The 19,459-nt window shown below is 37.7% G+C and overlaps 1 protein-coding gene across 3 annotated transcripts in view; it reads right to left on the bottom strand.

Moving 5' to 3' along the window:
* Positions 1-2,081: 2,081 nt before the first annotated feature.
* Positions 2,082-19,459, bottom strand: part of wdr26a (WD repeat domain 26a) — a 36,704-nt gene continuing 19,326 nt past the window's right edge. For 2 of the 3 annotated variants that reach the window (XM_081387851.1, XM_081387853.1), the window contains exons 6-14: positions 17,812-17,968; positions 13,829-13,967; positions 13,608-13,748; positions 13,406-13,525; positions 11,509-11,654; positions 10,792-10,870; positions 7,326-7,455; positions 7,058-7,252; positions 2,082-3,512 (exon numbers count right to left, since the gene is read on the bottom strand). In XM_081387851.1, coding sequence (XP_081243977.1) covers positions 3,490-3,512; positions 7,058-7,252; positions 7,326-7,455; positions 10,792-10,870; positions 11,509-11,654; positions 13,406-13,525; positions 13,608-13,748; positions 13,829-13,967; positions 17,812-17,968 — 1,130 coding nt within the window. In that variant the 3' untranslated portion in view covers positions 2,082-3,489. Of the gene's footprint in view, positions 3,513-7,014; positions 7,253-7,325; positions 7,456-10,791; positions 10,871-11,508; positions 11,655-13,405; positions 13,526-13,607; positions 13,749-13,828; positions 13,968-17,811; positions 17,969-19,459 lie in introns of all 3 variants that reach the window. The other variant, XM_081387852.1, reaches the window with a different exon arrangement.

The raw sequence follows: 19,459 nt of genomic DNA, 5'->3' as shown, positions 1-19,459 counted from the left end.
ATGCATTCATATTCAATTAGATGCACATTATACATTGCAATCCAGCTGTTCTAAAACTACATTTTTGATTTTTTTTTTTCATAGAAAATGGAGAACACAATCATATTGGATGTTTTCTAATTTTTTGAATGCTTTGCTATTGCAATTCTACCAGTGTTATTAAACATCGCTGGGATACTATTATATACTATACTATTTATTAATATTTTGTGTTTTCATTTTAGTTTAGTAACACTTTAGTTTAGGGTCCAATTCTCACTATAAACTAGTATCTTAATCATCATGCATATTACTAAGATATTGTCTGTTTATTAGTACTTATAAAGCACATATAAATGCCTTATTCTGCATGATCATATTCTACATCCCTTAATCCACTCAATACCTAAACTTAACAATTTGCTAAGAATTGGACCCTAATCTAAAGTGTGACCTAAAGTTTTAGTAATTTTTAGTTTTTGTCACTTTTATTAGTTTTTGTCTAACCAGTTGGGTCACTCTTTAGTTTAGGGTCCAATTATCACTATATTAACTATGACTTTTCCCCAACACACTCATAATTTCTGCTTATTAATAGTCAGTAAGGCAGTTGTTAAGTTTAGGTATTGTAGGATTAAGGGATGTAGAATATGATCATGCAAAATAAGGCATTAATATGTGCTTTATAAGTACTAATAAACAGCCAATATCTTAGTAATATGCATGATGATAAGACACTAGTTAGTGAGAATTTGACCTTAAACTAAAGTGTTTACCCACAGTTTTTATTTCACTGTTTCAATCAAGAACTGGAAAAGTCATGGACATTTATTTCTATGGGGAAAAAAATCAGTTCATCTAATAGAATCTTATTTGACGACAAACTAAATCACAACAAATTCCATCGTCGGACCTTTTTGACCATTAAACCAACAGAAGTGAAGACTTGATAGTTTAAAACCCTGAATGCTTTATTGAAAGTATGTATACATAACACCTCTCCTACAGAACATTACATAATAGTACAATCACTTAGAATAATAACACACTGAAATGCAAATAAGATCCTCAGATCCTGACTGCAATAAACATAAGTCTCCACCAGAACTCCACCCAGGGCGCTACCGTTGCCCCGCGGCTCAAGCACATAAAGTCAAACTAAGACTGAAAAGAAACACAAATATCCAGAAGAAAAGGAAGGTTCAGTTGCATAAACCAGAACGTACAACACCACGATTGTGTGATATCTCCACATGTGAGAGGGTGTTACTGCATGCACCTGTTCTTTCTCTCCGCTTGTGCGCGTCAGTCCTCGCTAGCGGAACAGGTCTGGCTGGTCAGGGTACGAATAACCTGTACAAGGAGTTTACCTGATGCAGGTGAGAAACGCTTAACATTTGTACGGGAGGATACATGGCAAAAAATATACACGTGTTATATTTTATATATATATATATATATATAAAATATACACGTGTTATATTTTATATATATATATATATATATATATATATATAGTGCTGTCAAATTGATTAATCACAGTTAGTCGCATCTAACATAAAAGTTTATGATATCTAGATATTTATATATATATATAAAATAGTGCTGTCAAATCGATTAATCACATCTAACAAAAGTTTGTTTACATAATGTGTATTTTATATATATATATATATATACTGTATATACACATTTATATGTGTATATGTATACACATACACAAAATATATATAAATATAATATATACACACATATATAAACAAACTTATGTTAGATGCGATTAATCGATTTGACAGCACTATTTTATATATATATATAAATATCTAGATATCATAAACTTTGACAGCACTATTTTATGTGTGTGGTCATATATGTATATACACACACATACATACATGTACATATACATATATATACATATGAGGCCCTATGCATACATAAGTTTGTTTATACACTATGTAAATGCACATATGTTAGATGCGATTAATCATTTTGACGTCACAAATATAAATATATATATATATTGATTCCTTATATACATGTATATGAAGAGCACATAATAACAGAATAAATCATAGTGGGCAAAGTTTCTTTCACCTTCGACTGATGAATACCTAAATTATTTCAGGGTACACCTGCGTGTACTAATGCATAATATGGTATGAAAGTATATAAGAAATTCACAAATAGAAAAAAAGCATTCGAGACATCCTTTATATGATAATACAAGGGGGAAAAAAGGCTAAACAAATTATAAATCAACCCAAAATAAAATCAATTAAACTAAGAAAATCATAGCTGATGAATAATCATATACATGTCTAGAAAAGCATTAAAAAAAACACATAAAAAGTCAAGAAGTGATAATATGAAAGAGGAAACGGGACCCAAGAGAATATGACGCTACGAACATGATGGAAACAAACTCAAGAAACATATTTGAGAGTCTGTTCATTCGTTCAATATGCTGGCGTACTTACCGTCACAACATAATTTCTCATACACTAACAGCCTGGACCGTGTTGCAGACACCTACTAGCCACTTACGTAAAGTCAAAGTTCGCACGCTGCAGGCTGATATTTACATGTGGGACGTGACATCAGCACGTCTGTGTGTCGTTAGCAGGACGACTATAGCAAGCCTAAGTTTTCAACCCCGTTACCAAAAAATAACCACGTCCTGTTATACGTCTATCTTTGAATCTACATCGGCTCGTCGCAAGAATAAAGGTTAATAATCCGTCTCCTCTAGAAAACCTTCCCACTTTCATAATTAGCATAATAAAGTACCATAAGCAATGAAAGAAAACTGCGGATCGGGGTCATGGTTGGAATTTTCTAATCGAAATGAATATCTAGCTGTTAAAAATGCCAGTGAATTCAGTCTTTTAAAAATGTGGTGGGTCACAGAGGGAAAGGAAAACGATATCTTATATCTCTGCTGGTGAAGACACTTACTTTCAAGCATACGAATTGGCATAAAGAAGTTCATGCTGAAAAATAAGGATATGATTTGTTTGCTCTCCGTTTACACGTGCGTCTTTGAGACCATGGAGAAGTTCGCACATGCCGGAAAAGCATTTTTTTTTTTGTCCCCTGGCTGAGTGAATATTGTACAGAACACAAAGCAAGCCTGTGGCCTTGATTCATTCACAATAATAAATTAAAGCCGTAATAAATAAGGTTGTTTGTCCGTGTGTGAGAGTGTGTGTGCGCGTGTGGGTTCAGGAGGCAGTCGTCCACTCAGGATGCAGTGTAGAAAGGAGGAGGAGGGGCTTAAGCCGAAGTGGGGCGTGTCCTCGGCGTGTCCATTTCGGATTTGAAGTCAGATGTGTAAGGGCAGCAGCCGGCCTCATGTTGTTCGAGTGAAACGGCGTGGGGATGTGAAACCGCCAGGAAAAAACATCCATCTGCCGTACGATTTACTTATATTTTCATTCTTCATTCACAAAGTCTATAGTGTGTCTCACTGTATGTTTTCCAAAGTGGACATCTGCTCCAGAGTCAACATCAACTGTCCATGCTATAGCATTCTGCAGGAGAAGAGAAGCAGAGAGACCACAGTGACAAACTAGTCATCTTTCTAACATGTGCTATTCAACTCAGCTCAGTTTAAAGTGCCCCATTATGCTTTTTTTGATATTACCTTTCATGCAGTGTGTGATATAGCCGTTTGTGAATGTAAAAGATCTGCAAAGTTTTAAAGATCAAAGTGCAGATAAATGGAGTAATCGTCTCCCAAAAGAAAGAATTGATTCTGAACTGCGGAAACGAGTCGTCAGTGATTCTAGTCTCACTTCCTGTTACAAATGTAACAAATTTGCATAATGCCTGCCTATGGTCTTTATTGGCTGCCCGCGAACAATGTCTACTTTGACCCGCCCTCAAACACTGTAGTTGTAGCCAGAGTACACCAATCACAACAGACTGGGTCATCTGACCAATCAGAGCAGAGTAGATCAATCACAACAGACTGAGCCATCTGACCAATCAGAGCAGAGTAGACCAATCATAACAGACTGGGTCATCTGACCAATCAGAGCAGAGTAGACCAATCATAACAGACTGGGTCATCTGACCAATCAGAGCAGAGTAGACCAATCATAACAGACTGGGCCATCTGACCAATCAGAGCAGAGTAGACCAATCACAACAGACTGGGCCATCTGACCAATCAGAGCAGAGTAGACCAATCATAACAGACTGGGCCATCTGACCAATCAGAGCAGAGTAGACCAATCACAACAGACTGGGCCATCTGACCAATCAGAGCAGAGTAGACCAATCACAACAGACTGGGCCATCTGACCAATCAGAGCAGAGTAGACCAATCACAACAGACTGGGTCATCTGACAAATCAGAGCAGAGTAGACCAATCACAACAGACTGGGCCATCTGACCAATCAGAGCAGAGTAGACCAATCACAACAGACTGGGTCATCTGACAAATCAGAGCAGAGTAGACCAATCATAACAGACTGGGTCATCTGACCAATCAGAGCAGAGTAGACCAATCATAACAGACTGGGCCATCTGACCAATCAGAGCAGAGTAGACCAATCACAACAGACTGGGTCATCTGACAAATCAGAGCAGAGTAGACCAATCACAACAGACTGGGTCATCTGACAAATCAGAGCAGAGTAGACCAATCACAACAGACTGGGCCATCTGACCAATCAGAGCAGAGTAGACCAATCACAACAGACTGGGTCATCTGACCAATCAGAGCAGAGTAGACCAATCATAACAGACTGGGTCATCTGACCAATCAGAGCAGAGTAGACCAATCATAACAGACTGGGCCATCTGACCAATCAGAGCAGAGTAGACCAATCACAACAGACTGGGCCATCTGACCAATCAGAGCAGAGTAGACCAATCATAACAGACTGGGCCATCTGACCAATCAGAGCAGAGTAGACCAATCACAACAGACTGGGCCATCTGACCAATCAGAGCAGAGTAGACCAATCACAACAGACTGGGCCATCTGACCAATCAGAGCAGAGTAGACCAATCACAACAGACTGGGCCATCTGACCAATCAGAGCAGAGTAGACCAATCACAAAAGACTGGGTCATCTGACAAATCAGAGCAGAGTAGACCAATCACAACAGACTGGGCCATCTGACCAATCAGAGCAGAGTAGACCAATCACAACAGACTGGGCCATCTGACCAATCAGAGCAGAGTAGACCAATCATAACAGACTGGGCCATCTGACCAATCAGAGCAGAGTAGACCAATCACAACAGACTGGGCCATCTGACCAATCAGAGCAGAGTAGACCAATCACAACAGACTGGGCCATCTGACCAATCAGAGCAGAGTAGACCAATCACAACAGACTGGGTCATCTGACCAATCAGAGCAGAGGAGGCTCTTGGAACGGAGAGAGACTGAATCCTTTATCAAACTTTGTCAGACACTGAGAAAAGAGCTGATGCTGCAATGTATAAAAGAAAATGAAAGTGTTTTTTTTTTACTTTGGATGCAGTTTTGCACATTCGGAACGTTTAAAATAGCATAATGGGGCACTTTAATTCTGAATCTGAACTAAACATTTAAATTCCAGAAGCATATTAAAAAGCAATAGTTAAGAGTTGTTCAGATCCTCTATGTGCATTATAAAGTCCAGATTAGATGCCTACTTTGTGTTAAAAGAGCTTTTTTTAAATTATCTTAATTATTAAGGGAGCTGCTCCAGTTCAAGTGGGTTAAAACACAAATATCAGAATCAGCCATGACAAGCTCAGTGTTTTGGCGCAGAAACTCCACATTGGGTTTAAACATCTGGCTTTAGTTTCTGAATATTTATGAAAACATACAGTACAGGTCAAAAGTTTGGAAACATTACTATTTTTAGTATAAAAAATACAGAAAAAAAATGTAATATTGTGATATATTATTACAATTTAAAATAATTGGTTTTCAATTTATTATACTTTAAATTATCATTTATTACTGTGATGCAAAGCTGAATATTCAGGATCATTACTCCAGTCTATCACATGATCCTTTAGAAATCATTCTAATATGATGATTCATTATCAAAGTTGGAAACAGTTCTGCTGCTTAATATTTTTTCATAACTTGGGATACTTTTTTAGGATACTTTGATGAATAAAAAGTAAAAAAAAAAAAAAAAAGAAGCAAATGTTTTAAAAATAAAAATCTTTTGTAACAACAATATACACTACTGGTCAGTCTTTTTTTTTTTTTTAATTAATCAATACTTTTATTCAGCAAGGATGTGTTAAATTGATAAAAAGTGATAGTAAAGAAGATTTATATTATTAGAAAATGTTTTTTTATTTTTAATAAATGCAGTTGTTTTTAACATTTTATTCATCAAATATATTAGGCAGCAGAACTGTTTCCAACACTCATAATAAATCAGAATATTAGAAAGATTTCTGAAGGATCATGTGACACTGAAGACTGGAGTAATGATGCTGAACATTCAGCTTTGCATCACAGGAATAAATTATTTTTAAAGTATATTCAAATAGAAAACTATTATTTTAAGTTGTAATAATATTTCACAATATTACTGTTTTTTTCTATATTTCTGATCAAATAAAGGCAGCCTAATGATAAGCATTAGAGACTTCTTTCCAAAATATAAAAAAACGTAATGTTTCCAAACTTTTGACCTGTACTGTATAAAATGAGTTTTTAAAGATTGACCAATGTAACCACTTCCCACTGAAACAGGAAGTCTGAGCAGATTGCTTAAAATAGCTCTAATTCCCATTCATTTTCCACAAAGGGATTTAAAAAAAAGTCTTTGTTAAAGCGTCACACAGCAACTGGGTAGTTGACATGTTAAAATGTTAAAAACATTGAATGAACATGCAACATTTATTTTAATGTATAAGCGAAAACATCATATAATTGATCACAATTCCATATAATCTCTCATTTCACATAAAATCTGCATGCAATACGATAAAAAAAAAAAATATATATACAGCTAAATATGTTTAGATTTAGTTTAGCAAGTGTTCTATGTCAACTACCCACTTACATCAAACTAGGAGCATATTCCAGTCAGACGAGGAGGTTCATACCAGTTAGGCCCTCGGGCTCCTGGGAGTCCAGAAAGGGGGCGGGACCCCAGACCCGTATGGTGCCGTCGTCCGAGGCGCTGGCCATCAGGCCCGGCAGAACCGGGTTCCAGCTCACGCAGTTCACGGTGCGCGTGTGACCCGTCAGCTCGGCGATGGGCAGCTCGCTGCGCTTGTGCCAGATGTAAACTTTGTGGTCTAGAGACAACAGACGGTTCTCAAAACCCCATCAGACCTCAGCGGGAACTCATTCAGATCTGCGCACTCTTACCTTCGCTGCCACTCGCAATGAAGTCTTCGTTGTAGCCGCCAAAACAGGAGTGGATGGTGTAGAAGCCCTGAGTCACACCTTGGTACTTCCTGACTAATACCCGGTCCTGCAGGTCCCACAGATGAACTCCCTAAACACGCCGAGAGAGGAAAGTACACTGAGACATCAGTTTTATTTACATGAGAAATAAGTCAAAGATTCCTCCGAGGGTTTAGCGGAACTACAGGGTGGGCCATTTATATGGATACACCGTAATAACATGGGAATGGTTGGTGATATTAAAGTCCTGTTTGTGGAACATTAGTATATGTGAGGGGGCAAACTCCTCAAGATGGGTGGTGACCATGGTGGCCATTTAGAAGTCGGCCATCTTGGATACAACCTTTGTTTTTTTCAATAGGAAGAGGGCCATGTGACACATCAAACCTATTGGTAATGTCACAAGAAAAACAATGGTGTGCTTGGTTTCAACGTAACTTTATTCGTTCATGAGTTATTTACAAGTTCTGACCAGTTATAAAATGTGTTCAATGTGCTGCCCATTGTGTTGGATTGTCAATGCAACCCTGTTCTCCCACTCTTCACACACTGAATGGCCCCCAAGGTCTCCTGATCTGACCCCCTTAGACTTTTATCTTTGGGGTCATCTGAAGGCAATTGTCTATGGTGTGAAGATACGAGATGTGCAGCACCTGAAACTACGGATACTGGATGCCTGTGCTGGCATTTCTCCTGCGGTGTTGCTATCAGTGTGTGAAGAGTGGGAGAACAGGGTTGCATTGACAATCCAACACAATGGGCAGCACATTGAACACATTTTATAAGTGGTCAGAAACTTGTAAATAACTCATGAACGAATAAAGTTACGTTGAAACCAAGCACACCATTGTTTTTCTTGTGACATTACCAATAAGTTTGATGTGTCACATGGCCCTCTTCCTATTGAAAAAACAAAAGTTGTATCCAAGATGGCCGACTTCTAAATGGCCAACATGGTCACCACCCATCTTGAGGAGTTTGCCCCCTCACATATACTAATGTGCCACAAACAGGACTTTAATATCACCAACCATTCCCATGTTATTACGGTGTATCCATATAAATGGCCCACCCTGTAGTATGACCAAAACCTCACATCAAGACATGAGGTATGTGGTACATGAGGTAAATATTTACAATAAGGGCCCATTTAGTTAGCAACACCCAACATCCTCCAATCCAGTCAATTCCCCACAGACGAAATCAAGTCCCGCCCTACATCTGCTCTGGTTCCAGAAGCTGTTTCACTCAGATATACGTCACAATAGGGATGAAAAGACGACTTTAAGTTCAGTCATCTATTCAAGTGCTGACATCTATTCTTTTATTCGTTTATCTCCTTAATAACCATGTTTATGAGGGCTATTTTTAGATAATTTGGTAAATTAAATCCTCCTTAGACTTCTCTATTTTTGGTGCGTTTACACCATGTCGTAATTACTGTAATTATGAAATGACAACCAGACATCCCACTCTGAGACTCTCAGACTCAGAATTATGCATTTTAATGGCAACACTATCACACCAAACTTATTCAGTTTGAGTAATTAATAAACAAAAGCCGATATGCAAGTTATTAATAAGTTAGTAGGACATTACAAGTTTGTGCTCATTTCATTACCATATATGGCAACACTCTATAATAACTTTTACAAATCATTAACAAACTTTATATAATGATTAACGGATCATTAGTTAATATATATATTCACATAGCTAAAATTATGAGATAATTTGTTTGTTAATGTTAACTAATGAACTTACTAAACGTTACATAATGATTAACAGATCATGATTTAATGTAAATTAAAATGCTTACAAATGTTATTAAACTGTTCAATTCATATGATCATGCACTTCTTGAAAATATATAAATGTAAAAAAAAAAGTGCATTAGGTACTATATGAACTAAAGTTTGATGACATTTACAAATGTTGGTAGCTGTGAGTGAACTGGATGTTCAGCAAAAAATTGAACAATTATGACTGGTCCCACTTTATATTAGGTGTAATTACAACAAAATAACAATCATGTGTTGTTATGTCTTTAAGCAAGTATTTAGCCAAACTTTACCAACCACCCTTAACCAACACTAATGTTGTTACAGCTAAAAGTCAAATGCCCATAAACTGACTAAATGATTAGTAAACATTTACAAATAATGAATAGTTTCATTATAATTTTAGATTGGGTACTGCAAAAACATGAACAAATAATTAATATATGATTTGTAAAAATGTGTAAATAGTATACTGTAAGTCAGCATACAAAACCAAACGTGTGACCTTTACACTGTGAGTTTGTGACTAATGTGTTATCACTACTGTAAAGTAAAAAAAAATAAAAAATAAGAGGATTAAATAATCATCATAGTAATAATTTATTATGTTATAATACAATATATGTTATAATAAAAGTATTAAGAGATTTGTTGTTTTTATTATTATTAATAACAATAATAGTATTTATAATTATCATTTTTTATTTTATTTGAAGAACAGTAAAATTACAATGCTAACATTTATGGTTGCCTTAATTTCACTGTTTTTAAACATTAAATTATTGAGCTTTTATTTGGGGATATTAAACTGCAGGGAGACCTGATCTTTGTTGACACAGATTTATAAATGTTTCTCATTATGAATTTGGAAAGATGGTTGATGCATGTTGCGCTCGCAAATGCAAATTGTAAGCGTTTTACTGTGAATAAAAACTGGAAGTGCTGTGCTTTACTCTGAAACATGCAGCGTGTCAGACTATATATTTATATAATTATCACAACTGTTGTGATTTGATGATCGCACTAAGTCAGATCACATTCTCACAACCATGCACTGTCATAATACATTAAAAAGGTACCAGGTAACAGGCGAGTAACTTGAACCCTGGCTAACATGCTAATAGTGTTATAAGCAATCCGTGCATCTAATAAATGTATTAGCAAATGCAACATTTTCTAATACCAACACACAACATTTTTTTTTTTTCTCGGAATTACGCAATTCATACGGGCCATTATTTTCAGGTCAGAAAATACAGGAAAATAAATAAATAAATCACATCCATAATTAAAGCTTATTTTCAGATTAATCTCGCATTCTTAAGACTTGAACAATAGTTAATTATAGGAGTTATTAAACAGAAATATTACGAGATAACATTTTACCGCTGAGGATGCTGTCATTCTGAGTGTTTCTGAGTACAAGTGCGAGTTTACAAGTCGTCATTACGAGCTCTACAAGGACGTCGGCACTTTTACGGAAGTCGAAATCGGTAATTCGGTCGCTCCGTCATGGCGTGAATTCACTGTTAAACCTTTTTAAGACTTTATGGAATCCCACCAAGATCAGATCTGATTGTTCATAGCAAAACAACAAGTCTGGCATCAGTACAAAACCAGCTTGAGATGAAATATAAGCTACTCACCTGAGTCGCGACATTTAACAGAGCTAATCTTCCATTCTTTGACACGGTGAAGGACATTACAGGGTGGTCTTCTTGAACTCTATAAGAGACGACAAGCAAACACACACCAGCACATCCACATAACTCATTCAAACACTGTCAGAAAAACCATAACAGGATCTAAAGACACAAATAAGGCGGGGCAAAAAAAACGATTTTTCGATTAATCGTTTTTTAAAATGTGGTCGATTCAAAATCGATTCTCAAAGGCCACGAATAGATTCCTCCTATCACCCAAAAGCCAGTATTAGTTTTCCTCCACTGTTCATAGGCTTGCAGCCTCCATGTTAGATTTTATGTTTGTTTTATCTTAAACATAAAATAGCCTGATCCTGTTTGATCAAGGCATGCGACTGTTCTGACTTTCAGCATAAATTTTTCATCTTGCATCAAAATCCTGTCTATTCATTGAATGCATTTGACATATAGAGTTGGGTTCTGTTTTAATGTACCGAAGTGTACCTAAAATAAAGTTCTTAATTTCTTTTTATTAATTAACCACTTGTAAACTTATGTTCACTGTTCATTTTTTTTTATAAATGTATGATTTAAATGAAATCTATATTCATAGAGTCGAATTGAGAATCGAATCGAATCGAGAGCTTGCGAATCGAAATCAAATCGAATTGGAGCATCTGAATCGATTCCCAGCCCTAGTCACAAGTGCAGTCAACATACATGTTCCTGTCAGTCAGATCTTCAAAGTTGTATCCACGGATGCGCTGGTGTGTATCAGAGGCCAGCACTGTTCGCCCGTCATTCAAACACCACAGACACTGCACACGAACACCCTCCCAGGAGTCCAGCAAGTTCCCGTCCAGATCCTGTCAGCACATGTTCCTCATTAACCAACATCACTTATGAACGTGTGTGGGAATAGTCACCAGAAACAATAATCCTGATTTCTGGCAACAGCAACTTTTTAAAATGTTTCTTAATGGGTGAATCTCCACATGTAGAGAGCATGTCTGGCTCATATTGCATCACAGAAAAATATACACTAGCATTAAAGAGTTTGGGGTCAGTAAGATAATAATAATAAATTACTACTTTAATTCAGAAAGGATGCATTATATTGATCAAAAGTGACCGTAAAGACAAATTTATTTCAAATGAACGCTGAAGAATCCTGATCCTCCAAAAAAGTCGGTTTACACAAAAACATGAAGCAGCACGACTGTTTTCAACATTAGTAATAATTAGAAATCATAGGGTGACCACCTGTCCCGCCGAAATTTGAAGCTTTGTCCCGCGTCCCGCAAGTCATAAGCAGTGTCCCGCATTTTAATTGTGCGTCATTTTATTCCATCGTCCTTTAAATTACAATTCTAAAATAAAAAAATATTAATAAGAAAACACTGAACATGCGCAGCGCAGCCGAACCATTATTGGTTCTAGCCAGAGCGGGAAAACAAACACTGAGAAAAAGAGGGTGTTTTCTCTGATGACTGCTGCGTGGACAGAGACGCGCAACTGTGGACCTCATAAAAAGTGAACTAAACTCCTGGTGAAAGTGAGCTACAGCTACACCTGCCAGGAGTTCTAAAGACACATAATAAATGAGAAGGCCCTACTCGAAGCTGCCAGATCAGACAAAAAATATATATTTTTAAAAAAATTCAAGATGCACTGAATCCGGTAAGAACGCATTTAATATTTCTAGTCTTTCCTAATGGAATTTATGTGCTTATTTGGAAATGTGCTTTTTAGCGATTGGATTTTTATTTTTACTTAATTATTTAGATTGAATAGACATGTGCTGTTGAATTGAGTTTTATATTATTAGTGACGCACACAGCGCCGCGGTCAGCACCGTCATTTTTATAAAGCCCATTAGCTATTTAAAACATGTTAGCATCACTGCAAAAAGACATCTAATATAAAATCTATATTTATTCACCTAGTAGGCCTATAGGCTAATAATAGTAAGTTATCTCCCTCGTGTCCCGCATTGTCCCGCAAAATCAGGTCTGCTGACCTGCAACAGAGCAATAGCCAGGTGGTCACCCTATATTAGAATGATTCCTGAAGGATCATGTGACTCTGAAGACTGGAGTAATGATGCCGACAATTCAGCTTTGATCACAGGAATGAATTACATTTTAAAAAACACACTACAATAAAAAACCCCAGCTCTTTTATATGACAACATTATAGTTTTTCCTGTAATTTGTATTAAAAAAGAACAAATAATTAAAAAAATCTTAAATTAAAATCGTAATTATTTTTAAATAACTAAAAATATCTTATTTATATTTTATACACGTTTTAAATTATTATTTATAAAATAAATGTTGACATTTTCAAGGCAATAAAGCACATACACAGCCAAAATTATCATTACTTTATTGCAAAAGCCAAGTATGCATCATGGTTGTTTTGGTTTTACTGAATTTAATGTAAGCTGATTTTAATAATGAAAAATCATTGCATTTGTTTGTCAAATATTAAGAAGACTTTTTTCCCCCTTGGAACTGAAATTAAACAAGTAAATAGTAACTACCATATATCAATACCCTATTGTCACTGAGTCCAGTTATAGCTGAGAGCACAGTAACTGTACGGCAACACTTACACACTGGTAGAACTGGCCTCTCTGACCGCCGGTAACAAAACGCTTGCCGTCTGGATTCCAGGCCACGCTGGTCAGGCTGTCCTCATGGGACTGACTCATTTTGGTTCTCAGTTCCCCTGTCTGGGCGAACACAGAGAGGGTTTAAAGGCGAGACGAGCTGCTGGAGAGAATCTGAGAGCTGACCGTGGGTCGAGACCCTCACCTGTACGTTCCAGAGCCAGAGCTCAGAGCAGTCGTCCGGGCCGCAGGCTATCAGGTACGTGTCGTCCGGGCTCCAGGCCAGATAGGAAACCCCATAGGCATGACCCTCCAGCGTCTTCAGCTGCTTGAGCAGGTGTGTGTCCTGTCAAAACATCTCAAACCATCACACTCGTGGATCTGGAGCGTTATTTTAATGGTGAAGGGGAGGGGAAGGTCACTCACGGGGTCAACCTGCCATATAATGACTGTTGTGTCTTTGGATCCCGAGGCCAGTTTGGTGCCGTCGTTGGAGAACTTGCAGAACCAGACTTCATTGCAGTGCTCGGTCAAGATCTGCTGGGTGTAGCAGGGGAACTGTTTCCTGGAGATAACAGTCAATGTGTTTTAGAGATGGCTCTCTGGAGAGACAATACGCCTGTCTAACTTTGAACTTTGGCATTCATTAAAGAGCCACCATTAGGCTATACTGACAAACCCCAGACTTTTTTTTTTTTTCACTTTATTCTGATGGTCCACTTCAGACAATCTTAACTATAAGTAACTTTGCAGATATTAAGCAGACAGTCTACTAATACTCTAATGACTGCTAGTTGACATGTAGTTGCAAAGTTACTTATAGTTAGTCGAATGTCTAAAGTGGACCATCGAAATAAAGTGTCACCATTTTTGGATATACTGGATTTTATCAGGAATAAGAAGGTCTCCAGATTGCATAAAGCCTCTGGGGGATTGAGATGACCTAATCTGAGGTTTAATGAGTTTTAGGGTGTGTTCACAGTTGGCAAGTTTGGTGCGATCGCACTGTTAATGTGGTTTATTTAAATAAGTGTGAACGCTGTCATCTAAACCCTGGTGCGCATCAAACAAGCGGACCGAGACGCTGAAAAGACCTTTCAAATGAACTCTGGTGCGGTTCGAAAGGAATATGAACACAACACGGACCAAACACATGTAAACAAACCAAAAACAGGACATGATGTCAGAAGGCGCGACCCTAAGAAGGACAGAATGCTCAGCCGTTTTTTCTCATCATAGTCATGATGTTGCCCTTCAGAGTTCAGTACAGGCGTCAGAACCGCGTCTCCTCACAGCAGATCTGTGTGTGTGTGTGACGGAGGGATTCCTGACGCTGTTTTGACTCCTTTACACACTTTATAAGCTCTTCACGAGTTCTCATATGTAGATACACACATACAGCGAGCGCATTTATCCGGACCAAGCGAACCGAAATACAAGTGTGAACACACCCTTAAAATATTGTCTTTAATATGGCACACTACCGATACATTCAGTTGTCAGTTCACTTTTCAGTGCCTAATCCTGTTCTGAACACACAGTTCAGTAATTTGCAGGAGTGACAGCTGCATTTTATAACCAAATTAACTTGAAAAGTGGCAACCGCTTTACAAAAATTTCACGCAGTGTGTACAGAACCAATCTTAACAACTAGTTAATGACACATTCAAACGTGCATCAGAGATGCGTCTCTCTTCTGTGTGTGCGTGGTGCAGGAGAACCACAGGGGAAGAGCTACGAGATTTGACTCATTCAGGTTGCCAGATCTTGCTAGAAAAACAGCAAACAAGAACAAGCCCATAATAAACCAAAATAAATCCAAATGCTTTATATTGGGGGTGTAACGGTACATGTATTCATCCCGTACATCACAGTTCGGTGTATACAGTCAGACAGCGAAAACAGTCAGACACAGGCGATCCACACTATCCTGAAAGGAGTGTGTGCAGCAATGCAACGCTGTTTGCTAACCGCCACAACAGGAAAACAAGCAGAAGAAGAAGAGACGATCTATGCAACCCAAAGTTTAGATGGCACGCAAGAGCCTATACGCTGAGTTTCGATCAGGTGCCGCTTCACTCGCTGTCTGATGTAGATGTAGACGTCTCTTTTTCTCCTCCTCGCTCATCCTTGCATGATTTTTTGAAAAAGCATAATATTGAACTTTGTGCATTGGCGCAACTCTCAAGTTTTATTCTTCATTATTCTATTTATTTTGTACTTTTATGACACAAGAGATGCTTTTCAGTTTTGTAGCTGATTGTGACCAAACACCTTTTGTTTGTAATCAGCCGTGCTAAAAGAAAAGCCCTATTTAAGAGTGCATTCTGTTCACTGAATCCTCTCAATGAGGCTGTCCTGCTCCAGCTTCCTCAGGAGGGATTAACTGCCGTTAGCTGGAACAAACTAATTTGCACTCCTGTCTGTTCAATATAAATAAAAAGAAACCTAGCATCAGGGATTTGTTACTTTTTCCTGTTGTACTGAACTTGTATCGAAACGTGACCCCAAAACCGAGGTACGTACCAAACCGTGACGTCTGTGTACCGTTACACCCCACTTTATACTGAATCAGTGTTGCTAGACGTATGATAATTATCGTATTTGTGCGATAATTTTGACCTCTGTACGATCAATAACAATAAAAATCCCATAATGTACGATAATTTCAGAATTGTGTGACACTTCAGATGATGGTGGTTGTAATCATAGGGCTTCTGTTCTCATTGATCTAGCTGTGGACTCTACCGTCATGATCGTGAACATGCGGTTACGCATGTCTTCCCTCTCATCTCAAGTTACGTCTCCTCGGCCAATCATCGCTCTCTCTCATGAGCACAAGTTAACGTTCCTGCTAGGTCAGTTGTTTCCAAGGTTGATAGTTTAACAATAAAATAATTTGCAGGTCATTTCAAAAAGTTTTTGTCAGGATAAACAGCTGTATTCTGTACGTTTGGCTCGTGTACGATCATTTTCTTCTTAATACGATAATTCTGAGCTTCTGGTACGATACTTGGACATTTCCAATCTGGCGACACTGTACTGAATACAAGACCAAAATATTGTGACCTGCACTTGCCCACTTTGATAAAAAACGTTTATAATATGTGGATCTGGCAACACCTCAAGAGCGCTCTCAGTGAAGAAGCCTCACAAACATAAAAACGACACCTCAACAGTGGTTCTGTTAAAATTGCAGAACATAACGAGTCTTTGGTTGCTTTAACATTACTGTTTTAAAAAAAAATGGTGGATACCAAACACACAAGTTGCCAGAATGTTGCTATGGTTAAATTAGTTTCAATCAATAATCGCAGTTTCAGGAGGGAGTCGCGTCCCGTATCATTTAGGGGGATCCCTCTCGTATTTAAATGCGATTGTCAATCCTGAAACTTTAGTGTGTATGTGGCCTAGTAGGATTTTGATTCTCCTCCAACATGGCTTTTAATGGAAGCAAATTGCACTAAACCTGCCTCGGTGAATGAGTACACTACACTCCCTCATCCTATCTTCTACCTCACAGTGCTAGTCAAGACCTCTCTTAAGATCTGAGCTCAGTTTAAGCGTTTCTTTGGTTGACTGTTCATTCAAGCTCCACGAGCTGCAGTCACATCACCACTACTGTGTGCTGAATATGCTTAGGGCTGCAGGATATTGGACAAAACTGACATTACATATTTAGTTTTTCTGCGATATATATATATTGTGATACGAAAAATGTCAGAAATTTTACATTCTGATTTGGAAAGAATTAGACTGTATGAGAATACATTTGCATAGAAAAGAATAATTAAATCTCAATATGACTATTCTGAAGTCTCTTCAAGTGCAAATTACAATTTTAAGTTTAATGATTTGGGAAAAAAATGAGGGAATGAAATTAAAATTCACTCTATCTTTCATCTAAATGCATGTTATAGATCTGTGCATATTTTATTTATTTGCTTATTTGCTTATTGTTTGACCTTGTAATGTTTAATCAATCATAACCTGATGGTTATGATGATTATTTAATCTGTTTAAAGGCCCGTTCGCACCAAGATCGATATCAATAAAAATAACTATAATGATAAATGCATAGGCATCCACACCAATGCACAATAATGTTCTGTTTATTGTAAGTGTGAACTGCAGTTTTGTCGTGTCGCTTTAAATCTTCAAGTCAGATGGATTCTGATTTGCTGTCAATGTTTTTATCATTCATAAGCAGGAAAAACTTTGTTTTAAACAGTTATTTCAGCGAACTACTACTTGCATGTTTCAAATGATAAGCTGTATTTGAGGTGAACGTCTGGATTTACTGTAATTGGATATACTGTACACGCTGCGACTAAAAGACTAATCAAATTTTAGTCGACTATCAGGACTCTAGACAACGCATCTGTGAAACCGTGCGTTTGCTCATGTACCTGCTGCACACGTGGTCTATGAGCAGAGACACACTGTCCAGTCCGCTGTCCAGCTTGGTGTTGTGGTAGAGACAGCGATCTCTCTGCAGCTCCACCGCCTGACGCAACAGAGTCTGCAGACGCCGGGGCGGCAGCATCACGGACGGGGGCAAGTACGCTGAGAGAGAGACAGAGATGGAGCATAGAGGTCGTGGAGGGTTAGACTCAGTTTCATCTGAATTCAGCCAACACAGGACATAAAGTGGACTCGAGACTACGCAGGTCCTTCACGCTCTTTAGGTTACCGCCCCCAATTCAATTCATCTCCTGAATTGGCTGAACTGAAATAGAACTGACCCGAACCCTAGCTGAAAAAAACTAAAACAATTACATGAAACTGTAAAAAAAGAAAGCAAAAGAGGGAATGAAGAGAGGAAGAAGTAAACAGAATAAATGAAAACGTGAATAATAATGTTTACACCAATAATAATATTAGCTTACACTTTATTTTAAGGTGTCCTTGTTACAGTGCAATTATAGATTAGTAATAATAATTAACTACATGTACTAACTGTAGGATTAGGGTTTGGTTTAGGGCTAGTTGCATGTTATTATGCATAATTTATAGTATATTACTACAGTAGCTACATATAACAAGGACACTGTAAAATAAAGTGTTACCCAATTATAATTAATATTAATAACAATTAATAATTCTCAGATAGCTGGGTCATTCTTTTGTTTTTCAGAGACTAGGGGCCAGATTTACTAAACAGGGCAAGTTAGCGTGAGAGCGCAATCCCATAAAAGTTCTGCTCGTGATTTACTGAAGACGAGCAAATGAAAGAACACAGACTCAGCCGATCATTTCCATAATGACCAACACAATCCACCAAGATCAGCACACACTAGCGTCTGGTGTAAGACGTGCTTTTCTTGGGCGGTAAATAATGGTGCAAATACCAGTAAAGTGACGAGTGCAGACCTTAGTAAATCACCTTGCATGATTCATTTAAATTCTCCCCTCCCATGCATTTTGCTCTGAAAGGGAAACTCCAACAAATGCATGTGTAATAATTATCAGCCACAAAAATAACCCTGTCCACACCTTTTCAGCGCTCATTTTCACTGCGTGTCTTTAGTAAATCCTGACAGTCGTTTTTTTAACAGCAAATGAGGGTTTGCGCTGGAGCTGTTAGTAAATCTGGCCCCAGATCTTCTAGCAGAAGGTAGCCATTTAATTCATTCATTAATAAATAAAATAGCATTTTAATGAAAATGTATAAACTTAATATTTCAATATGTAGTAAAAGCATTATATAATAACAGTACGGCACTGGTGTCCTGCTGAATTGTGAATGTAGTCATTCTGCTGTGCGTTGTGTCCATTAACAACCTGCTCTATCCTCCTCATTTGAAACACAAGAGCGTCACGGCCATTTGTAAATGAATGCATGTGGCTTCCGGTGTCATTCGCTTCCAGTTATGTTTAGCTGTACTAAACAGCTTGTCGCGCTGCTCGATATTGCAAACTGCTATTTATTACCATATTATTTTAATGTATAGTCATTTTTAGAAACACACTGGTTTGTAGTGCAAATAGTTTTACCGTTTACTGCATTTTGTTATTCTTAGTTATTTCCCTTTAGTGGTTAATGAATCAGAAGGC

Source organism: Scardinius erythrophthalmus, assembly GCF_964197995.2.
Source record: "Scardinius erythrophthalmus genome assembly, chromosome: 16".
Taxonomy (NCBI): domain Eukaryota; kingdom Metazoa; phylum Chordata; class Actinopteri; order Cypriniformes; family Leuciscidae; genus Scardinius; species Scardinius erythrophthalmus.
Note: the sequence above shows the minus strand (reverse complement) of the source record. Positions and strands in the feature narration are given on the sequence as shown.